The following is a 10,531-nucleotide window of genomic DNA, read 5'->3' as shown; positions in this document are numbered from 1 at the left end:
AAAAGGGGTGAGCAAGGTCATGGCACCTCTTCCTTCTTTATCCAATTAGGCAGTCTCAGACCAGGAATAATATCCATTTGTATGATTTATTTCTCCCATCCCATTTTCCAATCTGCTTCTCTCCTACCATTTCCCCTTCAAAGTTGAGGGTAGTTCTCAGGGCCGTAGGGTAAGGGCTGGTCCATGGACAGAGCAACAGGTGTTGAGAAACTACAGTTTTTTCGAAAGGGGGTATCACATATCCCACTATTGCTGACACCCTGAAAAATTCTCCACGTTAGGATAAGAGCTCTTCCCACCAGCCTACCCAACCATGTTTCTGTTCACCACCTCTCTCCAAACTCCAGCAATATGGCCTGCCTGCCCCTACCTCCCCCAGAATGTCCCCTTAACACACCGGAAGTTTTGATGCCGTTTGGAGCCAGTAGGTCTCTGGCGGCTCCTGCAGGCTGTGAACCTGTATGGGGAAAAGGAGTTGAGAGTCCAAGGAGGGGGGGAGGAGGAGTAGGATTTTCCCTCCCCTAATTTTTTTGTATGACCTTTCCTGCATTCCAAAAAGTCTCCTCCCACCAATCTACTGAGGACAGTCTTCTTTATTGGGAGGTGATGTTCTCACCTTGGTGGGAGGTGGTGGCCCAGGTCGATCCAGCTCCCTCTGATAATCATGGTGTGTTACAGACTCATAATTGAAATACATTGGTGGATCCGACTTCCGGTCCACTTCCTTCCTGCATAATCCCAGAGTTCAGGGCCATTTCCCTCCCCCCCCCATCCTTACCCACCTTGTCTCTCTTCACCCAATTCCTCCCCAACTTCCTCCCACCCTCCCCATCCCTCACCGGATCTGGTGGTGCAGAAGCAGCTCCAGCATGGCTTCTCTCTTTCCTAGGGGAAGGATGGGACAGGAGGGGAGGCACGGGTCAGTGGGTACCGGACCAAGGTCGGAGGGATGGGGAAAAGGAACTTGGCCTTTCAGTTACAAACGTCATTATCACCCTCTCCCACCCCTTCCTGAGGTTTTCCCTCAAGTCTTCGTGTGTACCTCGGAGGGCTCTCCGAGGATTCCCTGGGTCCTGGTAGGAATCCTTTTGGGTGGTCCTAGAAGCATGGGGGGAGGACAGGTCAAGGGTCAGCAATCCCAAGTGTCCGTGGCGGTAGCGGAAACCTTCACTTTCCTCATGGTTTAGGACCAGGTCCAGCTCGTTGGTGGCTCTCTGTGGGACCCGAAGGCCTGAGTGACTCCAAAGCCCCCCACGGATCCCCGTGGGTGGGCAGAGCCCCCGCCCCCATACCCAAGTTAAAGGGGTCTGCACTACCTCTTCCACCCAGTTATGGAGGAGGCACTTGCCCCGCGGCACCGGCACCCCTGGCGCCCGGGACTCCGGAGACCAGGGCAGCCCCGGGGAGCCGGGCTCGGGGACTTGCAGCGCCTCCCAGGAGCGCTCTTCGCGGATGCCAGGCTCCAAGCCGCAGCAGTGCGTGGGGGGCAAGCGGGGTTGCGACAGGAAGCTGCCGCAAGCCAGCTCCGGCTGCGGAGCGAAGCAGGAGTCCGCGCTGCCCTCGGGGCCCTGCTGCACCGTCCCGGAGTTCTGCTGGGACGCGACCATGGGCTCGTCCGCCGCGAACGCCAGGGCCTCAGTGGGGGCGGTATCCTGGGCCGCCGAGGTCGTGAGCGAGGTACCCTTCCGAGGGCCCCCTTCGGGGCCCTCCCCTTCAGCGGCCTCGGCCGCCTCGCCGCCCTGCGTCTTCCCCGGCATGTTAGCGGGTCGCCATGGAGACGGCTGGTGCTGTTGTGACGTTACGCCACCGAGGCTCGGAACGCCGGCCCGCCCCAGACCCTCAGCCTCCGGGGCGCTCACGGGCGAAGCTCGGACTGGAGACCAGCCTGGGGCGGGAACACAGAGGGAAGCAAGCCGCGCCTAGGGCCGGGGGCTCCTTCCCGGGCCCCCCCCACCACGCCCCCGCCAATCTCACTATGTGGGTGCAGCCGATGCTGCACTTCCCTCTGGTACCCGGCTAGGATGTGCCGGGCAGTTGGCAGAACCATCCCGCAGGATAAATACATTATTAAAAGGCAAAAAAGGAACTTCCCGGAGTCCCAGAGGATGGAGTGATGCATAAGAAAGATTATCCTGGGAGGAGTACAGAATTAAAGCTGCTGCTCCGGTCCAGATGGGTGCTAAGAGCGCCCCGGATGGGGTGATGGCAGTGGGAAAGGGGATGGATGTAAAATGCGGACCAGTTCTGTCCTCAGAATCTTAGTCCCTAGCTAGCATCTCGCACTTGTAGTTTTAGGCATAGCACACCGAAGCCCTGGAGATGCTGTTGTCACCCAGCAGGCTCCCATCTTAGCTCTGTGTCCCTGAAACTGCTCTCCACAAAACTGTAAAACTCCACTGACTCCTAGAGGTGGGTTTTTGGTTTTTTTTTTGCTTGTTTGCTTTTGCTTCATATTTTGGTTTCAAGTCCATGGCCCAAGTAGATTCAGGGTTTTTTGCTGCCATTATTCTGTCAGGACAGTATCTTCTGACTGGCTCAGCATTTGATCCTTGTCTGCCTAGTTCTATGCTGATGATGTACTTATTCGGACACTCAACATTCGTTAAGCATCTCTATGCAAGGTGCTTAGTACACTCCTGGGACAACTCAGCTCCCCTCACTTCACAGCTGGCACTGCCATTAGATAGCTCCACAAGGGAAGGCTTCCCCACACCATTGGGACATAGAATGCCATTACGGTTGTGAATCTCTTTTTCTGTTCCTTAAGTAAAATATCCTTTGTGTTCTCCAGTTTTAATAGGCTAATATCTATTGGGAAATGGGATACAGATGGAGAGAAATGCAAAAGTACATACTCAGTGCCAAGTCTCATAGAAGAGCTTTCCAGTGGATTGAGAAATGCGATTCATCCCCTAACTCTGTGTTCCACCCCTCCTTGGCCCTTTCATTCCCTTGGTCCCCAGGAAGAAGTGTAAAGCTTCCTCTTTTACATTTCTATTATTTCTAACAAGTGAGACCTGTCTTTTGACAATCTCACAGGGCACTTGTTTGTGAAGAAAATCTTTTGTAAAACACAAAATGCCACAGAAATGTGAATTATATCATCTTAATATAAAAAAGTCTGGTATGCTGGCTTCTCTCAGTGATCCTGTTCCTTCAGTCAAGGAGCGTAAACAATATTTTCCCCACTAGGTCAAAAGCAATGTGGAGTAGAATGAGGGCCAGATTTGGAGTCAGAGGACCTGAGTTCAAATCCCATTTCACACTTACTTTCCGTGTGACCCTTGGTTAGTCATTCTTAGCCTCAGTTTCCTTATCTGTAAGGTGGAGATATTCTAGCATATACTTTACAGGGTTATTGTGAGAATCAAATGAAATAACGTAAGGGGCTTTGTAAGCTTTGAAGTGTGACATAAATGTGAGCTACTGTTACCACTACCTGTGTGACTCTGAACAACTCCCTTAATCTCTCTAGGCCTCAGTTTCCTCATTTATAAATTGAATGGGGGGTTGAACTAGATAACCTCTAATGGTCCTTCTAGCTTTAACTGATTCTTCCCTTCACCCCAAGCATTCTCCACTATAGAACCGAGGGCATCCCTCAGGCACTGGTGAGATAGTCACTGATGATGATCTGCCTTCCCGTGCTCCACTTCCCCCTCTCCAAAGTGTGGGTTAGAGGAGCTTCGTTCGAATGGCTGAAGGTAGACATGGAGTCAGGAGTCAGGGTTCAACAGGTTTATTAACAATCACAGATTCCCACACCTCTCGTCCTCTTCAGGGTCAGCCTGGTGGCCACTGAAGTTGCCGGCCCCCGAGTATGTGCAGGTGCAGGTGATACACAGATTGGGCTCCCATCTTCCCATCATTGATCACTGAAATTGTGGGGGGTTTGGAATGTTAGGCATGTAGGTTCGAGAGTCTGGGTCAGGGGGAGCAATGTAAAGGTTAGGATTATCGCCAAGAAGTGACAGGGGTAGAGCAGGCATAGGCTCAGTAATCAGACATCTTAAAGGTTGGGAGGTCAGGACTTGGATCACTCACCTAACCGGTATCCATCTCCTAGACCCTCAGCTTTTGCTGTCTGTGCAGCCACAAGTAGTAGGTGGCCCAGGAGCTGGGACAGAATAATCAAAATGGAAGAAAAAGTTAGGGCCAGCACCCCCTGGTCTGTAGTTAATAATCAAGCATCCCTTGTCCCAAACTCTGCCCCTCCTAGTTTTTCCTCCTGACCCCATACTCTCCAACACCTGTTTGTCCTGCTCTTCAGCCTGGCTGATCCGAGGAATAGGCTTCTTGGGAATGACTAGAAGATGCACTGGGGCCTGAGGGGCAACATCTCGAAAGACAAGACACTGGGGAGTAGAAAAAGGATATATAAAATAGACTGTATTTGTGAAATGAGGTGCTGATGTGTGTGTGTAAGTAGAGTAAGGAGGTGATCAATATTCTGTGAGGGTGGCTACAGGGCTAAGTGGCATCCTACCTGTTGGTCCTCATAAAGGATGTCAGCAGGAATGCTTTTGTCAATGATCCGGGAGAAGATGGTAGGGGCTGCTCCTCCAGGGGCTGCCTGCTGGGCTTTGAACACTTCATTGCCACCAGGGACCCCTGAAGTTCCTCGGACCTGAGATAGGGTCACAGATTGACCCTGGGTCAGTTAATCATTCAACAAATATGTACTAACTCCATTTCTTCCCCTATCCCCAACTCCCCTGTGTGTAGCCCTATGGCAGGCAGCACTGTAAAGAAGAGAAAAAAATTGTGCAGTTATAACAAAGTACAAAATGGTGCAGATTATAAAATACTGTAGGAGTCTGCAGAATCATATGGGCTAGGGTAGTGAAGAAAAGGCTTACTACAGCAAAGAGCTGGCAGTGTAGGTGAGTAGGACTTATGTAGAGAGGAATGGTAATGGGGGGAGGAAGGTACCAGTCACATTATTTCACCATCATTATAAATTCGGTCAAATTTGAGCCAGGAAGCTTGGGCAAAGTCCCTCTAATCCACTTTAGGCAAATCCCTAGGCACCAGGCAGCTTGACAGGTCCCTGAAATACCTTCAGCCCTCGGGAATATGGAACTTGAATATAATTTGCTAGAGGTTCCATCTGAAAGTTACTGTACTCCCCAGAGGGTCAATCAGATCTCCGATCCAGGCTTAACTCCACCCTCAGCAGGTTGGGACTGCCCTGACCAGACTATCCACAGGGTTTGTTTGCATTCATTAGGATACTGTCGATAAACACATCTGGAGAGGTTAAGACAAAAGGGGCTCAATATCCAAATATTTAGTAAACATCAGAAGGCCTCTTTCTGAAGTCATTTTATACCCATTGTCATCGGCACTATGTCTGTCACTAACTAGCTGGGTGAACTAGTAACCTAGACTCTTTGAGCCCATTTTCTCATCTATAACATGGGGATAAATGAAATAAATATGCATTTAAGTGCCAAGGACAGAGGATGCAAATAGAAAAAGCAGACAGCCCCTGTTCTCTTTCTAACATTCTCACATTCTAATGGGAGGAGACAACATGCGGAGAGTCTGGGTTCAGGGCAGATGGCAAGGCGAGGGAGTCCTTCCTTGGGATACCTGAGGTTTCTGCCCCACAGAAGTCGCCCAACACCCTTAGGAAATGGGGAGTGGGCCTATCAGAGTGGAGAGGACATGCTGACTTCCACTGGGAAGGATGGGGTTTCTGGAAAAGAGAAAGTTTTTTTGGCAGGAAGGTTGGGTATGAAGGCTGTCAAGGGGAGGGGAAAGTTGGGTCTCCAGACAGGGATGATATTCCAACTACTTACTTCATGGAAAATGAATTCAAAAGACTTTGTAAAGCACTATATACATGTGAGTTAGTGAATCAGACTGCTTTGTCTAGCAAGCCAGCTTACCACTTACTTATTTGTAACAACAGACTAGCCAACAAATCATCTCAACTCAAATCTTAGACAATGTCAGGGGAAAGTCTAACTAGTTCAGAATCATTCTAATGTAAAATGTTAAGGGTTTTCATTCTTTTCAAAATCCATGTAGGGGCAAATAGGTGTTGCAGTGGATAGACCACTGACCCTGGGGTCAGGAGGACCTGTATTCCAATTTGAGCTCTGACACTTGATATGCACTAGCTGTGTGACCCACGGCAAGTCACTTAACCTCAATTTGAGAACAATAAACAGAATAGCCTGGCTAGGACTGAGGGGAGGTGGTGTGTGTAGGAAGGCAATGGTAGACAAGGTTGGTTAAGAGAAGATGTACTCAGATGGTGGTAGATCTTGAATTCCAACCTGTCTGTCGTACCTAAAATGACACCACTGATATTTTTAACAAGCTTCATTTTATAGTTCTTGAGCACTGACATGATACTTTGTTATATTAAAATATCACTCTGTCTTCTATCAGGCCAATCAGAACACTTCTGTCGGTCAATCAGAACACCACTGAATGAGAAATAACTATTTTGTCCCCTGGCCTCTCCCTTAGCTTCAGGCCAGCATTTCTGACTGCCTAATAAGACTTCTCTACCCCTCTGTCCTACCAGTACTTAAGTTCAATATATTCCAATCTAAATGATCATCTTTGCTCTCAAACCTGTTTCCTGACATCTTCAATTTCATCCAAGGCTCAGAACCGCATCCCCTCTGAATTTTCCCTTTCTCTCACTAACATATTTAATCAGTTACCAAATAGCTACCACATACTCTGGATTTATCTTCAGTAGCATCTCTTAAAGCTATTCCCTTCTTTTTACCCCATGGAAACTCCTTTAGTCCTAATCACCTACACTTTTACAAGTCCCCTAATCAGTCTTTCAGCTTCCAGTCATGAGCCCCTCAAATCCACCTCACAAGGTGGCAAGTTTATTTTCATAATGCACAGGTCTGACTGTATTATTGTCTCCTCAAAAGCCTTTGATGGCTACCTCAACTATTGAATATGGTTCAAAGTTCTTAGGCTGCTATATATACGTAATTCAGGAACAAGCTAACTCTCCAACCTTATCTACCGCTGAGACTTCCATCCCAGATTCTAGGCTTCAAATTAAGATTACTCAACAAATATATCCTGTGCATGCCACCTCTGCATCTATGCTCACACAATCCCCTATGCCAAGAATGAACTTTCCATTTCTGCTTACCAAAATCCTAACCATCCTTGAAGGTTCAGCTCAAATGTTATGCCCCTTCTCCTGAGCCAAAAGTATTTCTTTCCTTCCTCGGCTGAATGCCGACAGGAGTTTATGTAATTGTTCTGCTCCATTTTATATTTCAGTTATTTTGTCCCATCTTCCTAATAAACTATAAGCTCCTTGAGAGGAAGAATGTCTTATTTATCTTTGAATTCCCCTCAGCCCAGAGCCCTGTGCTCAGTTTATAGTAGGTATTTAGTAAATATTCATTAAACTTTGTGTTCAGTAGTATATCTAATCACTTTCATCACAGAGGAGAAAGTTCATCTAAATCATTTCAGGTCTTCCATGTACCCCAGGCAACAAATATTTCCCAACGGCGGAATGGAGCAATCCTTTCCTGTAGCCACTTTTCAGTTTCTGTTTTTACTGGGTTCACAACCAAAAGAGAAATAATTATTGCACTGAAACAAGTTGTCTGTGGACAGCAGGGAACTGATTCAAGCCCTTCTGTAAGCACTCCTGAAGGACGTGTACTGGCAATGGTGAAGGACAGTCTCTTCAAATTACAGCGGACTCTCCCTTCCTGTCTTCTATGAAAGATGGGAGCTAAGGAACTGTGCAGAATCAATCGTCCTCTCTCATTGATCTCCATGGGTCTGTGAAAGCTCTGAATCAAAAATCACAGAATTGGATAGCATTTCTGAGACAATCCAAACCTCATTTTTCTTTTGTGTGATTTATATTAAGTTTAACAGCTTAAGTTTTTAAAAATGTTGTACTTAGAAAAAAATAAGAAAATTAATTTGCATCCCTTTCAGCACAGTTCTCTCTCCTTAAGAGCCCTTACTGGGTATAAACAGGAAACTAATTAGTGGCTACAAACTTGGGATGATTCACACATTAGAAGAATGTTGACTTTTGTTTGTTGCAGACAACAGACTGTAGATGTTCAGTAAATAAATACTTGTTGAATTGTATACAGGGGAAAAAATCAGGGCTCAGAAACTTGTCATTTGTTAATGGTTCATTATAGGCAGTGTGATATCATGGAAAATATACTAGATGGGGAAGACTGGTTGGGTATTCATGGGTGAGTCACTTAACTATTGTGAATGTTTTCACACCTGTAAAATGGGAATAATCCTTGCTCTTCTCACTCTCAAAAATTGTATTGAGGAACAAATTAAATAAAGTGGGTTTGTAGCTGTAAATTGCTATGTAAGTGTAAACAATATTATTACTCATGGGCATGACCTGATATAACATAAATGGGGCCTGGTCTAACTAATCTTTTTATCTCCAGTGGTGGGCCCTAATGAATGCTTACTGGATTAAGTTGCCTTTTTTTATTTTTAAATTTTTGGAGGGGGGGAAGGCAGAGCAATTGGGGTTAAGTGACTTGCCCAAGGTCACACAGCTAGTCAAGTGTCTGAGGGCGGATTTGAACTCAGGTCCTCCTGACTCCAGGGCACCACCTAGCTGCCCCACTTTTTTTTTAAAGGAAAATACCAATTTGGTGATTATGAATAAAAAAATGAAAAGCTTTACTGATGAGCTTTTGCATTCACAAAATTCTAAGTTCCTATTTTCTGTCTAGAGGATAATTAAATCTGTGACCTGTTAACTGTGTACGAGTATAATATCGAGTGAAAAGAGGCCCGGCTCCAGCTTTGGAACCCGTTTCTGCTACTAGTAGTGACCTTGAGCAGCAGCACAACGAACATTTATCAATCACTCCTTCTAGCTCTAGTTCTATGATCCTACAAAGACAATAAATGCCCCTTGCTACTACTCCCCTCTTACGCTCTTAAGGGGTGCCGGGAGGAAGAGAAGATACAACGTGAACACAGACAGATGACTTAGTACGAAGTAAGTGTAAGAGGCAGAGCAGACTAGGGGGAGGGGATCAGGAAAGGACGTCCTGCAGGAGTCAAGGAGTGACAGCCGGCTCGTAGAGAGCGCTTTAAGATTTGCAAAGCGCTTTACGTGTTTCCTCCGGCGGCGCCTGTGCTTCTGAAAGAGGCTAGGGGGTTTCAGGAGGTGGCGGCGGCCGACCCACGCAAAAGCACCAAGGTGGGAGATGGCGCTCCACGGGCGGGCAACACCTAGCGAGTTAACGGCAGGGTCGGCGAGAGCCAGCCGTGTGGCCGGGAGGCTCCTAGGTCCTGAGCCGGGCTCGGTGGGGCCGAGGGAGGCGGGCGCGGATCAGCCGGGGAGAGAAGGGGCGCAGGGGGAATCCGGGCCGAAGGCAGGTGGCGCACCTCACCCCCTCCTCACCTGCAGCCGCGCGGCAGCCCCGGTCACACGTCGCGTCGCACGAAGGGCAGCCCAGGCTATGGCAGCCGCCATAGCAGCCCCGGAGCCACGGTCCGTTTCGAGCGCCCCAGAGCCCCGCCCCCGGAAGCGAAGTAAACCTTTCCTCCCGTTGGCTGCTCTACCCGCCTGTCTGCGGATCCTTTCATCTCATTGGCTCTGTTGCTGGGAACCTCCGTTCTTAGAGTCTCGCTCCATTGGCTCCGCCCCCAGGAGCGGTACAGTCACTTAGCCTCTCATTGGCTCCATCGCGGGGTGGGGCGGACCTTTAAACCCCTTAGAGTCTGTTACCTTTCACACCATTATGTTCCCCATTAGGGGTCGGGTAGAAACTGTTAAGAGGGGGGCGGGTCTTTCAGCCCCTAAGGCTCTTTTATTGGGAGGAGGAGCTCCTTTGACTCCATTGGCTCTCCTGAAGGAGGGGGCGGGAGGGCAGAGGGAGAGAGAGACCGAGAGACCCCGAGAGGTACCGAGACGGACTGAGACAGAGAGCGCGAGGGAAAGGAGAACTCGTTGCTTATTGGCTAGTTTCCCCTCCGCCCCCACCTCGCCCTTCACCCTCATTAAATTAACCCTCTCGAGTCTGTATCTTTGGGATGAGACTTCGGCCGTGGCTTCTCGGCGCCTCCAATGTTTGTTCTCATCTCCCTCTTGCAGCAGACCAGGCGGCTGTGAACGTCCCATTTTATAGACAGATACACTGAAGGAGACTGGAAAGTTCTTGAGTCATCCACTCAAAGAGACAAAGGGGGCAAAAGAGCACTGGACTGAGCCTCAGAAAGCTAGTGCCTTGCCCGTAGTACGCGCTCAATAAATGCATGTTGTAGTCATGTGACCCCGTTACTAGCCGTTTAATAATAACTCACACTTTCCGTAACGCTTTAAGATTTGCGCAACACTTTTCTCTTGTGAGCAAGTGTCATCATCCCCATTTTACAGGTGAGGAAACTGAGACTCAAAGAGGTTAAATGGCTCACATTGCCCAAGGTTATGCAGTTGGTGCCAGGGCTGTTATTGGAATCCAAGTCTTCTGGCTCTGAAGTGTTTAACTTCCATGAGTCTCATTTTTTCCCCTCTGGAAAATAA

The 10,531-nt window shown here is 48.3% G+C and overlaps 2 protein-coding genes across 2 annotated transcripts; both read right to left on the bottom strand.

The window, feature by feature from the left end:
* Window positions 1-69: 69 nt before the first annotated feature.
* Window positions 70-1,767, bottom strand: SPAG8 (sperm associated antigen 8). The gene is made up of 6 exons (XM_036738595.1): window positions 1,317-1,767; window positions 1,043-1,214; window positions 840-885; window positions 617-728; window positions 398-457; window positions 70-260 (listed from the first exon to the last, which is right to left on the bottom strand). Exons 1-6 carry the CDS (start codon window positions 1,755-1,757, stop codon window positions 138-140), a joined length of 954 nt encoding a protein of 317 aa, XP_036594490.1. The 5' UTR covers window positions 1,758-1,767; the 3' UTR covers window positions 70-137.
* A 1,956-nt stretch (window positions 1,768-3,723) lies between these two features.
* HINT2 (histidine triad nucleotide binding protein 2) lies at window positions 3,724-9,570 on the bottom strand. Its single transcript, XM_036739757.1, has 5 exons — window positions 9,410-9,570; window positions 4,487-4,627; window positions 4,251-4,355; window positions 4,045-4,117; window positions 3,724-3,875 (listed from the first exon to the last, which is right to left on the bottom strand). The coding sequence occupies exons 1-5, from the start codon at window positions 9,479-9,481 to the stop codon at window positions 3,784-3,786; spliced, it is 483 nt and encodes a 160-aa protein (XP_036595652.1). The 5' UTR covers window positions 9,482-9,570; the 3' UTR covers window positions 3,724-3,783.
* Window positions 9,571-10,531: the final 961 nt, after the last annotated feature.

The sequence above is a fragment of the Trichosurus vulpecula genome, chromosome 9, assembly GCF_011100635.1.
Source record: "Trichosurus vulpecula isolate mTriVul1 chromosome 9, mTriVul1.pri, whole genome shotgun sequence".
Lineage (NCBI taxonomy): Eukaryota > Metazoa > Chordata > Mammalia > Diprotodontia > Phalangeridae > Trichosurus > Trichosurus vulpecula.
Note: the sequence above shows the minus strand (reverse complement) of the source record. Positions and strands in the feature narration are given on the sequence as shown.